The sequence below is a fragment of the Rhinolophus sinicus genome, chromosome 16 (genome assembly GCF_057876585.1).
Source record: "Rhinolophus sinicus isolate RSI-liver-muscle chromosome 16, RSI-T2T, whole genome shotgun sequence".
Lineage (NCBI taxonomy): Eukaryota > Metazoa > Chordata > Mammalia > Chiroptera > Rhinolophidae > Rhinolophus > Rhinolophus sinicus.
The window spans coordinates 9,912,092-9,932,249 of record NC_142516.1 but is presented as its reverse complement, the minus strand read 5'-3'; the positions used below and the strand labels follow the sequence as shown (position 1 = coordinate 9,932,249).

Below are 20,158 nucleotides of genomic sequence, written 5' to 3'. Positions count from 1 at the left end.
TCTTCCAAATTACAAAGGTTTGTAGGATTCTCAGGTGCTGGTGTGGAGGACAGGGGTAAAGTTTCAGGAAGGAGAAGCGGGGAGTTTCTCCCCTACTCCCAAGTAAAGGCTTTCCTAAGGCTTGCGAGGGCTCTGGGTAAAGTAGAAGCCTTTGTAGACGTGAAAATGGTTAAGGGGCGCTAAATTTCAGGGTAGAACCAGAGCTGGGCCAAAATCCAGTCGCCTGTCTCCCCATCCTCCAAGTTAAGACCCAGGTTGCCCATTTTGAGGAGAGGATTTCCCCCAGTGGTAGTAGCGGCACCTGGCGAGGAATATGGGGGTACCCAACCGTGTGTCCCCACAGTCCCTCCCTCGATGGTCCCTACAGGCGGTTCTCTGTGCAGCGCTGCGCCCGCTGCCACCTGGGCATCTCGGCCTCAGAGATGGTGATGCGGGCTCGGGACTTGGTTTATCACCTCAACTGCTTCACGTGCACCACGTGTAACAAGATGCTGACCACCGGTGACCACTTCGGCATGAAGGACAGCCTGGTCTACTGCCGCTTGCACTTCGAGGCACTGCTGCAGGGCGAGTACCCCGCGCACTTCAACCACGCCGACGTGGCGGCGGCCGCAGCCGCAGCCGCCGCAGCCAAGAGCGCCGGGCTGGGCGCAGCCGGGGCCAACCCGCTGGGTCTCCCCTACTACAATGGCGTGGGCACGGTGCAGAAGGGGCGGCCGAGGAAGCGCAAGAGCCCCGGCCCAGGGGCGGATCTGGCGGCCTACAACGCTGGTGAGTGCGAGGCGCACCGAGCGCCCCCGTCGGGTTGGGGGAATGTGCGTGGCGTCCACCGCCGCGAACCAGAGTGAATCTCAGTGTGCAATATGTATATGGACAGCATTCTGGGTGCTCTAAGCCTTAGTTTCCCCGGGACCTAAGCACCGTACGACCTGGCTGGAGGGACATTAGCCTCCTGGGCTCCAGAGCGTCCGGCCTCGGCTAGAGCGTCCGGCCTCGGCTAGAGCAGGACCAGAGGATGCGTTAGTGTCTTGCTGCTCCTCGTGCAGGGGCTCCATCGCTGAGAAATTTTTTTAGATGCGGCTTTTTGGTTGGGGCCTTCCCCTCACTTTGCTGGGCAGAAAGCGCAAGGATAGCAAAGCCAGGTGGAGCCCATATCTAAACAGGCTCTGGGTTGGCGCGGTTGAGGGCGGGAATTGGGACGATGGGTGACCCAGGGAGGGCAGCGACGGTCCCAAGAGAAAGGACTGGCGGTGGCTCGGGGCACCGAGCTCGGCTTAGCGTGCGGCCGGTGCTGTGAAATGTCCTGAGGGCGGCAGGGTCGGGAAACGTGGGCCCTGGAGCCTTTTGAGCAAGGGCGGGTCGTTGTACTCGGCCCGATCTTTCTGCTCCGCCAGGACTCAGTTTTCTCCGGGCTCCTTTCTCCGAGTTCCGGGCGCCAGCGGGGCGCTGGGATGAGAGCTGAGACCCTCGGAAGCCGGCACCCGGGAAGAGACCCGAGTAGGCCTGGCCTTGCGCCGGGATAGGGTGGAGGGCTCGTTTCGCATTTCCGGCGTCTTTGAACCCCAGGCCGTTGCCGGAGAGGCTCTGCCCCCTCCAGCGCCCCTCCCCACTCAGGACAGCTGCGGAGGTTTTGGGGCCCGGCAAATTGAACCGTCAACATCTGCCCGAAGTCTGCACCGCCGGGAAATGTTTATGACTCCCCGGGCTTCTGAACTACATAGAGTTTATTTGCAATTACTTTGTTTCTTTAGTTTGCGACAGAATCGGATTCAGAGATTTTGTTTTCTTCCTCCTTTTCCCCTTAGTCTAATGCACAAGTGCAAACAAAACAAAACAAAGCAAAACAAACCCAGGACCGTTGTGGGGGGGAGGGCAGCGGTGGGGAAGAAGTTAGGGTTATTTTGATCTTTAAAAATCTGAGCTGGCTGGGGAGAAAAATAAGGGGCGGGTGCGGTTCCCCTGTTCGCTGCAACGAAATCGCTTGTTGGAAGATCGTGGGGCGTGTGTGTCTCAATGTGCCGAGCTGGGAGGAAAGTCTGGTAGATGGCGAAGCGGCCGCAGACAGGTCCATGCCAGCTGTTTATAGGTTCGTTGAAGGCTCTACCAGAGATACCGGTCTCCAAAACTTCCATCCCTCATCTCCCACCACTCTGAAAATAGAATAAACGGAGTCCAGACCAAGTCCCCCAAACAAAGCCACGTCTATTTATGAAGTAGGGTCAGCCTCCGGTAGGAAGCAGCGGGCGCTGGGCTCCAGGGTACATGGAGGGTGTGGAGCCGGATTGTGTTTTCCTGGGGAAGGCAGGATCGCAACCGTGTTTGGAGTTGAAAGGTTGAGGGCTCAAAGATTTATTTGTGCTTTTTGCTGTTCCACCACCTTCCTTGGCAAGGCCGCACCACACCGAGCAAAGAGGTGTGGATGGAAGCTGAGTTTCAGGGAAGCTGGCACCTCCATAAGACATACCCCCTCGGGTCATCTCCTCCTTTTCTCTTCGGCCCCTCTTTCTTGTGGCTCTCTCGCTCACTATTTCTCTCTGCGTGTGTCTCTGTTCCCTTCTTTCTGCCCTCCCCCGCCCCCGCCCCCCGTGGGTGTATCTCTGGTCTGGCTTGGCCCGGGCTTCCTGTACTGGTATAAACCGCACGCAGCTCCTCAGCAGTGGCTGTGCGGCTGGCTCATTCGGGGCACCCAGGACCAGGGTGGGAAAAGAGGGCGACTCCCTGGCCGCATCGCCTGGGCAGGCCTCCCCCGGTCTGGCTTCTGTCCTCCTCCTTCCACTCTGGAACGCGCAGGAGAGAAATGGCCGCAGCGTGGGCCGTGGGGCGGCGGGAATTAGAAAGGGGGAGGGGGGACACTGGAGGGTGAGACTGCGAGCGGTGTGTACCGGCAAGTGTCTGTGTGTGTTTCTGATTGGGAGGACACGAGCTTGTTTGTGCGAGTGTCCCGCACCGAGGGGCCCAGCCACACCGACTCCTGCAAAGCCCATCGCTCCGGGTGACAGTGCGTGGAGGAGCGCCCTTATTAAAGGGCGGTGGGCTCGGGCAGAGTGGAGAGCGAGAGCCGTCGGTGCGCCAGGTCCGCGGTTTAGGGAAAGGCAGCCGAAGCCGCGGGCCGCAGGTCGGAAAGTCCTTCCGGGGCGGTGGCCACGGCGGCCCTCTTCTGGCTGTCCCTCAGGTCCGAGAGCGCAGCCCGGGTCCCGGAGGCGGAACTGAAACCTCCCCCCAACCCAGAGTGGGGCTGCCCGCGGGCCAGGGGTGCGAGCAAGCCGGCCGGAGCCAGCGAGGGGCCCGCGCCGCGCACTTTGCACCGGGGTTTGCGCGCCACGGCCGCGGGAGTCGCGCGCGGATCTGCCGGACGCCCGGGCCTCCCCCAACCCCAGCTTTTTGTGTGTGTGTGCCTGGCGGCGTAATTACTGATTTGATTCCAATCCATTATTTAGACAATTGAACCTACAATCTCGTCTTTAGTAAAATGAGGCGAAGTCAGATTTGATTACAGGTTCAGTCCCAGCGACAAGAGCTCGAAACCCGATGGGTTAATAACAGATCACGAGTAAATTATTCATGATTTTACGAGCTCTTTAGCTCCATTGAATCGGCCTAATTGAGAGGAAAAAAAAAAAAAAAAGGAGAGAGAAAGCCTGGTCCTTCCCCCTCCCCTCAGCCCCTCGCTCCTCCCCGGATCCGATCCTGGGGAATCGCGACCCGGCCCCGGGCGTTGGGGGCGGGAGTGAGGGGGCCTGGGGCACCGGCCAAATCTGGGCCTAACTGCTAACTCCCCCGCCGCCTTGTTCCCCCAGCGCAGCCCCCTGCCCCGGCTGCTGGCGGGCCTCAACCTCCCTACCGGCTCCCTTTTCCCCTTCCCTCCTTTTCCCTTTTCCGCCACTCCCGGCCAGTAACGGATTCAGAATAGGCCTCCCCACAGGGACTCGGTCTCCCTGAGACCCGAGGTTCAGTTCAGTAGCCTGGACCCTCCACCACACATTCCGCCCTATTTCCGGGCCTCACTGTCCCCTCAGGCTTGCTCCCTGTCTCTCCAGATTTCTTTCTGTCTTTGTAACTATCTCTCTCTGGTTCTCTGCGTCTCCACTGCTTTCTTTTCCTCTGTCTCTCCTCTTCCCCCACACCTCTATCCGTCTTCCCTCTCTACCCTCTCTCCTTTTTTTCCTTTTCATTCTCTTGGTCTTTTTACCCCTGTCTCTCTCCTCTTTCCTTTCTGTCTCCTTCCCCCCGAACAACCTCCCCCCATCTAGGCTGCTCTTGGGGCACATCCCTTGGGCACATGGGGCATTGGGGTCCCCACGGAGCTCATTAACAGCAGCAAGGCCCTGGCGGGGGCTGGGTGGAGGGATGGGCCCAGAGATCCCCTGTGGGGAGGCCTGCCCCACCCCTCGTGGAGCTGGGGACTGAGGGCTAGAAGAGGGTTGCTCTCCTGAGGAGGGGGCAGGGCAGTTTCCTTGGATCCCATTTGGAGTCATTTTCTGATCCCCTTTAAATGCTGGACCCCAGTTCTTCACTTTGGGTGCTGTCAGTGGGAGTAGTCTGGGTGGGGGACTTGGGTGTCTGGGTGCCTGTGGGAAGGGGCCCTAGAGGGTGTAGCCTCTAAGAACAAGACCTGTATCTTGCAAATTCGTTCTGCACGGAGCTACTCCCAGCGGGGCAGGGGGAGGAGAAGGTCACCAGGAAAACGGGAGTACTTCAGAGATAGTGTTGTCAGAGAAAATGCAGGATGCCCAGTGAAATTTGAATTTTGGGTAAACAACAAGTAAATTTGTAGCGTAAGGGTCTCCCCTGCAATATTTGAATTTTAAATAAACAATGAATGTACATATATATATATATATATTAGTTTAAGTGTATACCATGCAATATTTCAATTTTAGGTAAACAACAAATACATTTTTAGTGTAGGTATGTCCTGTGCAATATTTGAGACATACTTATATTAAAACATTTTTCATTGATGATCTGAAATTCAAATTTAACTGGGCAACCTGTATTTTTATTTGCTAATTCTGGCAGCTCTATTGTGGGCATATGATGAGGCACGGATATTCCAAGTTGCCCACTTTCGGGGAACTGAATTAATCTCCTAAGAGGCTTTCCCCAAAATAAGACCTTATGTGTGTAGTGGCTTGGGATGTGACAAGGAGATCTTGGAGAGGGATACTGGGTGTCCCAATCAGCTGCCAGGTTGCCAAGCAACTTTCTGAGGCCCAAAGTTTCCACCCCTGTCCCCCACTCCCAGTGTCTTCCAGGCATTGGCAGCCAGGCCCCAGATGGGCCCCTTCTGGATGGGGACAGGTTCCCCAAAGAGTCATGCTTCATATTTGCCAGCCTTTGTGGTCTAGTGGAAAGAAAAGGCAAGGACTACAGTGAAGAATCTAGACTCAACTGTTACCCGTGGTATGGCCATGTGCACATGGCTTCATTTCCCTTAGTGTTATTTTTCTCATCTGTAAAATGGGATGAATAGCAATAGCCACCCAAAGGCATATCCTAGGTGTCAAATACATGTTAATTTCTTCCTCCAACTTCCTTCCTTTTCTGGTTAGAACTCTGCCACTCTTGTGAGATTTCTGAAGATTGCTTAACTTTCCTGCCTCGTTCATCCTATTTGAAAAACTAGGAAACAACTGCCTCACAGGGCAGTGGTGAAGATTAAACTCCAAAATACAATATCCGACCTCCGGCCCAGTGCCCGAGGCAGGCCCAGGGGTTGTACAGTACCTTTGGTGTGGGAACTGATAAGGGAGAAATGAAAGTAAGTGGAGAGATGTCAGCCAGTGACCTCCAGGTGCCTGTTCCAGACACTGTGGGGGAAGACCGGTGACAGCCCCCTCCTTAGGGAGTGAAGGGGAAACAGGAAGAGTGTGGGCTCCGGAGTCCCTGCACTGCTGGGTCCTCAGTCCTAGTCAAGTGACTTCCCTTTCTGAACCTCAGTTTCAACGTCAGTAAAAAAGGCGAAAGCACTACCTGACTCACAGGGTTGTTTTGAGGATTCGATGAAAATGTACCTGTAAAACCCTTTAGCACATCACCTGGAGTTAAATAAGCATCAACAAATTACAGCTGCTGTTGTTATTATTCATTTTATTATTATTGTAACATGGTGGCTCAGAATGGGTTTTGGATTCTTCTAGAGCTGGGTTTGAATCCACCATTTCCCAGCTGAGTGACCCTGGGCAGGTCACTCTCCCAGGGCCTCAAATTACCCTATAAATCTTTAAAATGGGGATAATATCTCTTATCTCAGCGTGGTGAGGCACACGCAGTGTGGTTCCGAGGCTAGAAACATTTGGTGGCGGGTGAGGCGGGTGGGCTCTAGGCAGTGTGTGTATGGGGTAGGTCAGGAGGTTCACCTGCTGCCTCTGTGTTCCCTTCGCAGCGCTGAGCTGCAACGAGAACGACGCGGAGCACCTGGACCGCGACCAGCCGTACCCTAGCAGCCAGAAGACGAAGCGCATGCGCACCTCCTTCAAGCACCACCAGCTTCGGACCATGAAGTCTTACTTTGCCATTAACCACAACCCCGACGCCAAGGACTTGAAGCAGCTCGCGCAAAAGACGGGCCTCACCAAGCGGGTCCTCCAGGTCAGCTGGGGTCGGGGCTGGGGTTGGGGGGTATCCGCGGCAGCTAGGCACTGGGGCAGAATCCCACAGCGGGTGGTAGAGCTTGGGAGGACCTTCCACCCTTTGTCTGCCTTTCTCTTTTGTTTACTTTTCTCTTTCTCCATCTCTTCAGTTGTCTCTGTTCGTATTTCAGTCTTTTCCCCCAATTTTACAGTTTTTTTCTCTCCTTCAGTTTTTGTGTCTCATTTTTTTCTGTTCTGTGTATCCCTCTGTCCTCTTTGTCTCCACACTCAGTCTCTTTCTTGCTAGTAAACAACTCTTAGTTGCTGTTTATTACTCAAGTGACACTCAAATATGTTCATATTGTAAAAGGTTCAAGCATTTCAGATAAATCCAGAGACACCCCACCCACCGTGGCCCCACATCCCAGGCAACTAACTGCTGCTAGTCATTAGTTGCTTCTGCTTTTTGCTCTTCACTTGCTTTCTCTGGCTTGTCTCTTTCTTTCGGTCTCTCTTTAGATTTTTCTTCTGTCTCTTTGTTGTTTCTCAGACTCTTCCAGAAGCAAGGCTTGGTGAAGGGGAGTGCACGTGGGCAGATCCCTTGGGTGGGCCAGGGGCGGCTCTCTGGGGTCTGCCCCCAGGAAGCTGGAGGAAGTACCTGGGCCCTCTGAAACTGAGCAGAATTGCGCTTGTTGTCTATGAGGGTGCTTTCCTGATAGAGAGAATCCAGAGCTTTCACCAGATTTCCCAACGCGTCTGTTCGTCACCCCAAAGATGTTCAAAACTGCAGTTTGGGGAGTCCCAGGCTCCTGCATGAGCCTAACTCATGGCAGAGCTTTGGGCTAGCACTTGTCAACTCTTCAACTCTTCCTTTTACTTAATGGGCAAGGCACTTCCTTCCTCTGAGCCTCAGTTTCCTCATATGTGAAATGGACACAAAAATTATCTATGCTGCAGGCTCATTGGAAGAGCCATTGAGCTGATGTTAGGTGTCTAGCACAGTGGCTGAAACTTAACTGCCCAGTGGACGGGAGCTAAGAATAACATTAACTAATCAACGAACTGATATTAACTAGTATGAAAGATTATTCTGGTCACTGGACTTCAGTGTCCCCATTCATGCAATGACAAGGTGGGAGAATATCTCCCTTTGTAGCATACCTAACCAGTTTTTCCTCAGAACGAGTGCTCCTAGGAACAGAAATGCACATTTTGGGGTAAGAAAATTGACAGATGATTTGACCATGGTCTCACAACAGGAGGGGAGGTGCTGGAATTCTACTCCAGGCCAGTCTGAACTACCTTTCAGACCCAGGTCGTGAACGATTGAGGGCGGCGGGCGGGCAGGCTACACCGAGGGGGTGAGGGTGACGGTGATGGGCAAGGAGTGCCGAGCAGCCGCCCTAAGTTTCCCTACCAATCTGTCAGGGAAAAAAAAAAAGAAAGAAAGCATTTTGGGGGTGACGGCAGTGGCAAGATGGGACGGTGACACGGGCGAGGGTCCTCAGATCTCTGCGGAGCCGGGAGTCCGGGCTCGAAGGCCCGTTTGGCCCCTGAGCATCGCGCGGGAGTCTGGGGCAGCTCGGTCTCCGGCGGGCTCGGTGACGTAGCGAGGGAGGCGAGGGCTGGCCAATGGGGTGCTGATGCGCCTCCCTGCGCCCGCCCCGCCACCACAGCGCTGGGCGCGGGCCCTTCCTCTCCGGTTTGGGTCTGTTTTGCCTGCGGGTCCTTCTGGCCTGGGCTAGAGCGGAGACGGGACGTTGATGCGACCGTCCTGGTCTCAGATCCCGTTCGTCCATTTCCCTCGGACTTGACCTTCTTGGTGTTAGGTCGGGGGACCTTTCTTGGCGTCCCTTTTGCTCCTCAGCCCTGGGCGATTTTGGACTGAGGATCCTCGACCGCAGCCTTTTCTCTGGTTAGTAGGAAACTTTGTCTCTTCCCCTATTTAGATGCCCTTCTGGTGTGTTGGTGGGGCGGTCCTGTGAGTCAAGCCCACGGAGCAGACCAGGTCAGAAGCAGGGATTTGGAGTCAGGCGGAGCTGGATTCAGGAAGACCTGAGTTGGGTTCTGCTCTTTTACTCACTGGCTATGTATCTTGGACAAATTAGTTACCCTCTCTGAGCTATAGATTTCTGATCTGTAAAATGGGTACCATTGGGGCACATATCTTTCCCAGTTCTCCAGATTAAGTGAAATAGAGTAAGTGTCCATAGCTGAGTCTGAATTTGAGGGGAGAAGCCAGTCTCTGTTGGCACTGGTGAGGCAGGAGGCTTGGTTACCTGATTTAGTAGCAAATCAGATTTCCAGAATAGTTCTCCTCACTCTTTCATGTGACCAAATATCTATTGGCACCAGGCCCTGGGGACACAGAGATGAATGAACCAAAGTCCTGGTCCCGAAGAAATTCAACTATGAGGTTTAGAGACAGACCCACAATCTGTTTCCCATAGTATGATGGGTTGTGTGTGTGTGTGTGGAGGGGATTCTGTGGGAGATCAGGGGAGGGACCAACTACCCTATGTGTGAGGAAAGTTTCACATGGGGGCCCCGGGTGAATGTTTGCCCTGTCCCCAGCTCCCCTAGAATCCTGAGCGAGGGCCTCTCACTCATGCATGCCCCCTCCACCTTGGGGACTCAGAAAAGCCAGGACCATGGGACTAGTTGAGGGAGAAAAACACTGACAGTTATGGTGTATTTACTAATCAATAAATATTTATGTGTTGTACTACGTGTCAGGCACTTTGAAAGGCCTGTGAAATACATTTTCTCATTGAGTCCTCACTATCAGATATCATGATCCGTCCTCCCCCAGAGGACATTTGAGAACATTGAGGCCCAGGTGATTTCCACGTGCCCCAAGTCACACTTTTGCTAGGAAGTAGCACAGCTGGATTCAAACCCAGTCCCATCTGATCAATGGGCATAGCTCTTTCTCCTCTAAGCCAACCCAGCAGTGACTGCCTCTGAGTGTGAGTATCATTTAGGGTCTGTATGTTGTTGGGGGTGGGAGCGGTCATACCTGTAAGGCATACCAGACCACTTTCTCCCTCCTCCCAGACCTCCATATCTCCTGCTGAAATCCTTAATATTCCATAACAGCACAGCTACTCATGATTACACAGTAGTTTGCAAAGCATTATCTTTCCAGCCACTCATCTACTTTTACCTTAATGTTTTCCTGCCCATTTTATAGATGAAAAGCTTAAGACCTAGGGAGGTGAAGTTGATTTGCTTGACGTTATAGGAGCCGGGCATCGGAAGGGAGGGGCTGTCTCCCAGGTGGCCTGACTGCTGATGGGGCAGCTGGGAGAGAAGGAAGGGATGGGAGCAGATTTGGGTGAGGCAGCTGGTGGTGTGACTTTGGAAGATAACAAACTGGTTCAAATGCTTTCTGACTTACCAGCAGCATGATTTGGGCACTTTAACTTTCCTCTCTGGGCCCAACTCCTTATCTGTGAATTGGAGATGATAATAGTTTGTACCTTGAGGATTCCTGAGGATTGAGACAATGAGTGGGAAGTCTCCAGCGTGGTACAAAGTAAGTGTTGTGAAATGGTTCCTCATCACTTGGGTGCCCCCTGCAGGTTGTGGTCCATCTCAACCCTTCAGAGAGTACATGGCAGAAGCAGGTTGAGGGTGAGGCTGTGTTCCCAGGGTAGATGATGTGTGTGTGTGTGTGTGTGTAGGGGGCTCCGGCCTATTATTGAATCCGTAATGCATAGGTATCATCTACATGCTAGTCCTGAAATACAGTATCTCTGCTGGAATGTGGAGTCAGCTGACGTGAGGTCCAGACTCAGCTCTCCCACTTACTCTCTGAGTGATCCTGAGCAAGTGACGTAACTCTCTGAGCCTCGGTGGCCTTAGCTTTAAAATGGAGGTGATAACAATACTTCACTAGGTGGTTGCAAGGAGTAAATGAGATAAAGTGTAATTTATAAAGTATATATTAGGGACTCAATGTACATTCATTTCACATGCATTTACATAGCAGGGTTCAATCTACCAACCTCTTTTGTACACATTAAAAAATTTGTCTTCATTTTGCTGATGAGGGAACTGAAGTTCAAGGAGACTAGGACTCTTGCCCTGAGTCTCACAGCTAGTAAGTGATGAAGCTAGGAGTCACGCCTAGGTGGGCCTGATTCCACGGCTCTTTTCAAGATAACACAGTGCATGCATTGTGGTTCCCCCACCTTGGATCTAGCTGCGGAAGGCAGCAGGACAGATGGGGGAGAGGGAAGGAGTGGGTCAGAGACGCCTTGTCTTGGTGGGAGAGCAGGAATCCTGTTGTAAAGCCCTAAGTGTATAAAAGTGCTCAAATCTGTCATCTTCAGCAGCACAACCACAATACTGACTATCCATCAGTGAGCAAGGTGATCAGTAGACAGAATGGCCCTTTGGACAGAGGTGCATTAAGATATTGAGCTTCACACATGTTTGGAGACCACTCCTCAGTACATCATGCCTCTCTGAGTCCCTTCTCTTCCTTTTTGAGGGGAGAGGAAGGCAGGCAGAATGTTAAGATGCCCCGGGCTTGGGGAGCGGGTTGGTGAGCTGATTGATTTGGATGGGTGAAGGTCTCCTTAGAGGTTCCTGGTGTGCCTTTGAAAGAAAATACATTTTAACCACCAACAGTTTAGAAACATTCTTCAGATGATGAGTTAGTCATCATTAATCTGTGTGGGAACTTAGGAGCTGAGCACATTCGCTTATTCAACAAATACACTGGCCTTCTGCCACATTCTGGGCGGGGTGGGAGCCACTGAGGATTCAGCAGTGACCTAGGTTGTGAACAGGCCCGGCTGGCACGTACACTGCAGAGGGGAGACACAGGTGCAACAAGGTGTTGTGGAAGTAATTAAAATGGTGATATGATTAATCTCTGTATTTTTCTCTATGTATGACATATCTCATACTAAAAATATTTTTTTAAATGACTTCAGGACCAAATTAAGTTTGGGAAATGCTACAGGTTGACTATTCTTGTCCAGTCCAGTCTTGGAGATTAGAGCATGTCAGTATGAATACAGGCATTGAGAAATCTTGAAGAGAGTCAACTTGGTTTACTCTAACATTTTGCAAATTTATGTGGCCACAGACCCTTGTTTAGCTCTTGACGAAAATAAAATAGAAATGCTAGGAAGGAAAAACACAGGGCTGCAATGAGAGCATATAACACAATGACCTGACTTGGTAAAGGAGGTAGCTTCCCTGAGGAGGTGAGGTTTAAACTAGGGCCTTTGAGCCTTCGCTTCCCCATCTGTAAAATGGGGAGAGTGAGCATTGCTCTGCCTGTTGTTTGCACAGGGCTGTGGGGAGTATTTGATCTAGTCACCGATGGTCGATGCTGGATGGAGTTTCATAGGTGATTTGGCCTGAATCTCTCATTTTAAAAGAGAGGAAACCAAAGCTCAGAGAGGTGGAATGACTCACCCAAGGCCCCACAGCAAACTAGTTGTAGTCCTGGGGCTAGAACCAAGGATTCATGATGTCCAGTCCAGTGCTTATTATTTTGGTTCCTTAAAGCCTTTTAAATTTTTGTAAAATGATAGACCCACCATGCAGACAGTTTAGAAAAATAAGGAGGAAAATCACCCATATAAGAGCACAGGAAACCAGTAATCCAGGTATGCAATTTAGAGGTTAAGTAGTGAGTCAGGGCATGGACCCAGACTGCCGGCATTCACATCTCAGCTCCAGCTCTTTGGTTGGGCTCTGTGCCTCAGTTTCCTCATCTGGCAATAATATTAGTGCCTTCCTTATAAGGCACTGTTATGGCTCAATATGTGTAAAATGCTTAGAACTCTGCTTAGACAATGCCTAGCAGTTAGTGAGTGAATAATATTTGTCATTATTTTTGTTATGAAGTTTCAATACCAGAGAACATAATTTTTTGAATTCTTTTTTTCTCACATAACATTTGTCATAAGACATTTCCTCTTCGACTGCGTGGAGTGGCTGTGTCATGACTTCTGCTTGCCCTATTTGGTCAGACATTAGTTTGATATTATATGTATTTTAAAAATGCCACAGTGGACATCTTTGGTCATGAAGCTTTGGCTTTTGTCTGGTTTTTTCAATGACCCAGGAACGGATTTGTAGGGTAAAGTAGGTTTCCCACTGGCCCTCCTGGTTGAATCCGGGAGGGGATTTGTGAGGCAAACAGCCTGCAGGGCCAGTTTGTACCTGAGGAAAGGACACAGATTAATGTGGGCTTCCTCATTCACTCAGGACTTACTGGGGATACCCTGTGTATCAGGCTAGGCACTCCCTGCAAATGAAGAGAGAGGGCTGTCGGTTTCAGAAGATGGGTGGGGAGAGCAGCTCACCTCCTTCCTTACTGCAGCTGCCCTAGAATTCCAGGCAGTAGAGTTCGTGTGGTGTGGTCCAACACTCTTGTTGGGGAACAAGTGGGGAAACCGAGGCAGGTTGAGAAGTAACGGATTCACGCAAGGTCACTTGGCTGGTCCGGAGCAGAACCAGAACTGGAAGCTACATACAGTGCTCTTTTCACTGCACAGTTCCTTCTCTGTTTGTTCATTCATTCACTCAGTCGCTGACTCGCTCAGGAACATGTGGTAGGGAGAGCATGGACTTTCTATGGCAGACACCCTGGATTCCTGATTTCCAGTCTCAGCTAGGCCTCTGTGTGACCTTGGGCAAATGACTTCACCTCTCTGAGCCTCTCTGTCTTTAAATCTATAAAATGGTGATAATTTATCATGGAGATCACCTGTGACTGCATATTAGAGGGTGGAATGATGCCTGGCACTATAGTAAGAGTCGTTAAATGTCGTGTTATTATTACTATTAACTCAATGCATATTACTCATTCTTAATCTTTGCCGGTCCCTGTGCCATGTCCCCAGGGTCATGAAGATGACTCAGACAGGGTCCCTGTCTCAACAACCACAGGAGGGGACTTTTTGAAATACCTGGGAGAGAATTCTGGTGAAGCCCCACTTAAGGTGAAAAAAACAAACCCAACACAAAACCCCACAGCAGCCGCCTTTTACCGTGTTTCCCTGAAAATAAGACCTAGCCGGATCTTATATTATAGTAAAACAAGACCGGGTGTCATGTTAATTTTTGCTCCAAAAGACGCATTAGAGCTGATTGTCTGGCTAGGTCTTATTTTCAGGGAAACACGGTAGTTGAGTTGTTGATTTTCATCCAGCAGACCCGGAACTTCAGACCCAGTAGAGCAGAGAGGTACTTGTGGAAGATGGTGTTATTGTTTACAAGCCACTGTTAGGGGCAACAATGGAGAAAGCAAACAGCTGGCAGTTAACTGGTTCCAGTCCTTCCCAAGGGTTTGGCACCTCGGACCCATGAGCCATGCTCCACCCCTGGGGCTCCCCTCTCCAGCTGCTGCTTGGACAGATAGACACCAGGCCAGGACAGTGGCAAAGGGTGGCACCAAGGCTCCAGCTTTCCTCATCCGACCGGCCGTAAAACTGGGGAAGTCACCTCTTTCTGAGGACCTCTGGGGCTTTCTCCATCCATTTTCTCCATCACTCATTCCCTGGGCCAGCTGGACACAGAGTCTCACCCGGATAGATTTCTGCAGGCTGGACAGGGAAGAATCCTCCACCCCAAGAAGAGCACGTGGAGGATGGTTTAGAAGCTTGGGGCTTATTTTCAGGCCTCCAGAAGAGGTGATGGGCTTGCTTTGGGCACAAGGCCAGGGAAAATGTGCTTTCTTCCTGGGAAGATCCAGCATGCTGGAGAGAGTTTTGTTTCCTGGCTTCACAGGGTCTGTGTCTCCCTTCTCGCTATGGGATTCTCGCGGCTGTGCTTTTAATTGAGCCCAAAGTGTATCAGGCCACCAAAAAGGCGGTGTGAAGCCACAGGCCCCAGTAGTTAGGGTGGTTCCCAGGGGAGGGGAAGGCCAGGCGTTGGCCCTTCCCACCCCTGTCTGAGACACTGGAAAGACAGGCAGATGGAGGCACATCTGGAAATTCGCAACTGGACACCCGAGAATCTGCAGAATCCCCCAAGGCCCTGTGTTTTATGGGGAGGCTTCTGGCGGGTGTTTTCCTCACGCACAGGGAAGTGAGGGGGCCCTGCCTTTCGGGCTTCTTTCTTTGGGAGATATAGCCCCCATTCCTACCCCCATCCTCCACAGTGGCCTAGATTTCTTAAGCCTTTCCCAAAGTATTTTGAGGATCCCTGGGTACAGCCAGATCTCTCTGTGCAGTTAGGTAGGAGGGCATTCTGGGGAGGGGGGTTGTGTGGATGAATTTCTATGCTCATCTTCATGAGCGTGTAAAGTCTCGTGTGCAAAGGTGTGGGTGTGGATGCGTGTGTGTGTCTGCGCTACAGGAAAAATGAAAGTAAACCCTTATTCTGTCTTTGTGATATTCTTTTCATACTTGGTTCATTTCCAACTGTGCAACCCATCCCACCTCCCTCAAAAGCAATACTGGGACATGGCAGGTTGGGAGAGGAAATCTACAGGTCATAGCTTCCTTGGCCGTGCTCTACTCTGGCAGCTGTTCCCACTCGGCCCATCCAGCCCTGAGACTGGAAACCAGTGGTCCAGGATTCTAGTCCTCTCCAGCTGATGGTGGGGAATAGGATCAGTGTCTTTTTCTTCCTCTTAGTAACTCTTTATTGACTGATTCCTGTGTTCTTTACACCATTCTAGTATTTCCCAGGCTTAGTGACCATGAAACACTTTAAAGATTGTACCAACAAGAACTTGGGGGATCTATTGCGTGCCTAAAGGCGACTGCTGAAAAAGTGAATCTCTCAACCACTAAGAAAAACAATCAAGATTTGGTTTGCATGAATCTTCCAGAACCGCGCAGTCCAAAAGAAATGCAACATGACCACATACGTAATTTTACATTTAAAATTTTCTAGTAGCCACATTAAAAAAGCAAAACGAAATTGGTAAAGTTAATTTTAGGAATAGATTTTTAGTCCAGTATATCCAAAAGATTATCATTTTGACCTGTAATCTGCATAAAAATTATTATTGAGATATTCTACCTTCCTTTTTTTTCATACTAAACCTTCAAATCAGTTGTGTGTTTTCATCTAGCGACTAGCCACATTTGGGCTAATCCCATGTGAAGTGCTTACTAGCCACATGTGACTAGTGGCTGCGATATTGGAGAGGGTGGCTCAGCTCTGGAACCTTCTAACAGAAAGGAAAACCCAGTAATAGCCAATGAAAGAAAAGGACATTTTTATTTTATTAAGAACAAAATATTGTCAGCGCATCTTTTCGTTCATTACCCCGCCCCCTACCCCCATCCCCCTGTAAAACACCGATTAGCATCTCTGAGTTAAACAGTCCAGGGAATGCTCCGCTCGCTCCGCCCTTCTCACCTCCCTGCCTGCCTTTCCCTAACCAGCCCTTCCCTCTCGCCCCACACAGGTCTGGTTTCAGAATGCCCGGGCCAAGTTCAGGCGCAACCTCTTACGGCAGGAAAACACCGGCGTGGACAAGTCCACGGAGGCGGCACTGCAGACGGGGACGCCATCGGGGCCAGCCTCGGAGCTCTCCAATGCCTCGCTCAGTCCCTCCAGCACTCCCACCACCCTCACAGACTTGACTAGTCCCACCCTGCCAACTGTGACGTCCGTCTTAACTTCTGTGCCTGGCAACCTGGAGGGCCACGAGCCTCACAGTCCCTCACAAACGACTCTTACCAACCTTTTCTAATGACTTGCGCCTACCCCGCCCCTTGCCCCACAATTTCTTTAAAAAAGAAATTATCTTTAGTTGAATTCCAAGTGTATTTTAAAATAGAGGCTTTGAGCAACTAACTAACCACATTTTAGGATCTCGCCTGGAAACAGAGGAAGAAAATAATTGCGTGTCCAGCTAATGCAGTGGTGTGGACTGAGGAATTACTTGGAAGATCTATCTGCGACACAACATTTGTGTCCCTGTACAGTTTTGGGGACTGAGCGAGGAAAAAACAACAAATAATTTAAGTTGGCTAGAGCTTCTGTATTTTCAAAGACTGCCACGTGCCTTAGGAATACTGTTTTATCTCCATACTTTGGACGACTTGTTCATTTTTCTCTCCCTCTTTTTCTCTCTGTATATTTATGATCAGAGCAAAAATGTAAAAAAAAAAAAAAAAGTTTGTTACTTTGAATAGTCCTAAAAAGAAAAAAAGAAAAAAAAGGAAAAATCAAACCCCCTCCAACGGTCACTTCATTGTTTTAGAATTTTAAGGTGGAAGTCTGTTCGAATATCAGAATTTGTAAAATCTAACCAGTAATAAAACCACTTATTGAAACTAGTTGGTGCCACTGTTGTTTAGTTGGGTGTGAAATACATAGGATTTAAGAGTCGTGCTGAAGCCTAGAGATAAATTCCAGGGCCTGCCTTATTTATCTAAAGTATTTATTTATAATTCTTTATAAATATTTATTTATGATATTCATGGGGCCCCTCTTCTGTGCCAGGCTTTGAGCTGCTCGTTGAGATTCAGAGATGAAGTCTATACAGCCCTACCCTCAAGCAATTTAGAGTGGAGGCAGAGACAGACAAGAGATAATCTTAACACGGCATGAATATGTGCTAAGGTATGTAAACAAAATACCATTAATTCCTTCATCTGTTCTTTCAAATATTAAATAAGGATGCCCTTATGGATACTTGCATGATCGAGGTCAAAGGTCATCACACCTGCCTTTTCTGCTCTTCTCTGGGCTGGAAGGGGGTGTCAGACAGTGAGGGAGGCCTTTCCCTATGAAGAGTGAATGTTGTCACCAAAGGGCAGCTCAAACCCTGGTTTTCCTAATGAATTATGCAAAATTTAAAAACCTCCCAAGAGGGCAAAGGCAAATGAATTTGGTTCCTTTGCTAAAGCTTCAGGCAACCTCAGAAATCCAGAGAAAAGACATTCAGGGAGGATGGTGAACTAGAGGCAGCAAGAGTGGTGTTGCAGTCTCTACTGTTGAGCCGTGTGAGTTGAGAGAAGCCATTTCTCCACTCTGGGCCTCAGTTTCCCCAGGTGGGAGATGAAAATAATGACCCTTATATGACAGTTATGGTGAGGGAAAGTAAGGTGTGTTGAAGTTCCCAGCAGGGGCCTGGCATATAATAGGGGCTCCATATATTGTATTGAATGACAGGTGACATGTGAGGACGTTGCAGGCAGAGAGCAGGAATGTGTATATCCAGGCATTGCCTGTCATTGCTGAATGCATCAAGCAGATATGGTGTGTATCCCCTGGGCATCTTACACCCCTCATTTCTCACTCAGCCCTGCTGCAGAGTACTCTGTTACCAGCTTCACTGAATGCCACCTGTTACCTAGCAAAATGCCCCCCGGTGGCCCATCTATTTGAAAATCCCGAGGGCGCATCATAACTGCCTTGAGAAAACAGCCAGGAGAGATTGGGCAGGGCAACAATCCAGCCTAGAGCTGGGGTCTCTCTCCCTCCCTCTGCCATCATGGTTGGGACAGGGTGTGGGGAGGGAGTGGGTCAGGAATAGATGGAGTGTTTAAAGCTTGGGCTGACTCACTTCTGAAACATTAAACACACACATGCACGTGCACACACACACACACACCTATTGTTATTTCTGTTTAATGCCTGGGAAATAGTAGGAGATCAATAAATTATAAACTGTGATATTGATGTATAATGTGCACATGTCTGAAATGAGCACCTTGATTAATGTTTTCCCAATGAACACACCCACATAAACCACACCCAAATCAAGATCTAGGGTATTACAGCACCCGGAGGGCTCCCTTGGGCCCTCTCTCTCGGGCAGCCCCTTCCAAGGTAGTACCTAATAGTAGGAGGTACTACTACTATTGCCATGGGTTAATTTATCTGTTTTTGATCAATACATTGTGTGCTGAATGAATTCAGAATTGCCTAAGATTAGCCAACCTGCCTGGGGTGAGGCAGGATTTGAACCAAGTCTGTCCGCCTCCAGACTCTCAACCTTAAGCAGACACATACATTCATAGTCACCCATCCAAGCATGGGGGTTAAGAGCTTCACGTTTTCTACCTGTCAAATAGGGGAATAGAATCTACCTTACTGACGACTGTGTAAGAATGCGAGCAGAGGGCCTGGCCTGGGACAACCACACAGATACCTACGACTCCAGGGACTCACCTGTGTGCTCACAGATGCATGTGTGCTCTGAGACACTCAGGGGTGGGGAGACCCACAGGCTGAGGTGCTCACACCCAGACAGCCCCACACAAAGACACACATACATAAGTGCTCGCAGACAGACATAAACAGGCCCAGACGCTCACAAATATATTTACACAGACACCCAGACCACCCCACCCAGGGAGACCCGCACACAAACTCAGACCTGCACACATGCAAACAGTTGCAGGCACTCAGACGCCCTCGCATAGCCTGGCTGTGCCCCTTGCTCAGGCCCGGACAGAGCTGAGTCCGATCCCTATCTCATCTGTCAGCACTGCCACCCAGATGGAGCAGGCCCTGGAATGATGCCTGGGGGTCCCCCCACCCCCAACCGCCTACATGGGAGCAAGTTTAGAAGCAGGGCCTGCTGTTGGGCCAGGGATGGGGGCGCTGTGGAGGGGGTATTGCCCTCCGCCCAGCCAGACTGACAGACACACACACAGAAACTCAGAGAGAGTGACAGAGACAGGGAGATAAGGGGAGAGGCAGAGAGATAGTGGCAGAGTCTGGGAGACAGAAAGAGTGGGGCACAGAGACAGAAAAGGATAGTGACAAAGATACATGCAGAGACAGAGATGAGAGCAGTGACAAAGATGCAGAGGGCAGAGAGAAAGTCAGACGGTAGACTGAGAGATGGAAAGAGAGTCAAGAAGAGCAACAGAGCTGTGAAGAAGCCGAGAAACAAAGAGACGGGGTTAGGGACCGCGATTAAGAGACAGTGTCAAAGACACAGGAGGAGAGATGATGAGACACAGAGAAAGGCAAATTGAGATTATGGAGAGAAGACTTAAAGGTAAAGAGACACCTTGGGAGAGAAGCAGCGGTTCAGAGAGACCAAGATAGAGAAACAGAGATGGTTGCTTTGAGGCTGGTAATGAGAGTCCCTCAGAGTGAGAAGGTGAAACCCAATGACAGGCAGAAATAATAAACCCAGACTGAGGAAGAGACAGGCAAAGGAAGGCAGGCGCTCGGTGGGAACCAGGCTGAGGCTGCCAGCCCAGCTCTGTCCACTGGTGATGGGTGGGAGGGAGAAGGTACTATCACCATTGCCACCTGTGGCTCTGTCTCTACCTCCCTGCACGCCAGCTACAGAGGGGACCAAGGGGCCATGTCCGAGACCCCTTGGGCTCCAATGTGCTAAAGATATGGGGAGCCTCCCATCTCTTGGGACCCACACCCATGCCTGGCATTAGGCAATCTGCAGGGACTTGAATGTGACTTTCCCCTGTCCTGTCCCACCCTACCAAGTCCCCTTTTCCTCAGAGTGGGAGATCTGGGGGAGATAGAAAAGACCTTCCCCAGTCTCCTCTGCCTTGGAAGAATTTTGGCAAGGTACTTATTTAGCCACTCGGGACTTCAGGATCTTCATCTGTAAAATGGGGCTGATGGTATGCACCTTGAAGGGGCATTGTTAGGATTCCATGAGAGAATAA

General features: G+C 50.5%; 1 protein-coding gene across 5 annotated transcripts in view; it reads left to right on the top strand.

The window, feature by feature from the left end:
* The window catches only part of LHX2 (LIM homeobox 2), a 31,849-nt gene extending 15,009 nt beyond the window's left edge, over window positions 1-16,840 (top strand). For 2 of the 5 annotated variants that reach the window (XM_088793673.1, XM_019728526.3), the window contains exons 3-5: window positions 344-771; window positions 6,386-6,591; window positions 15,964-16,840. In XM_088793673.1, coding sequence (XP_088649799.1) covers window positions 344-771; window positions 6,386-6,591; window positions 15,964-16,251 — 922 coding nt within the window. In that variant the 3' untranslated portion in view covers window positions 16,252-16,840. Of the gene's footprint in view, window positions 1-343; window positions 772-6,385; window positions 6,592-15,225; window positions 15,418-15,963 lie in introns of all 5 variants that reach the window. The other 3 variants (XM_074330992.2, XM_019728527.3, XR_012495935.2) reach the window with 2 other exon arrangements.
* The last annotated feature ends 3,318 nt before the right edge of the window (window positions 16,841-20,158 follow it).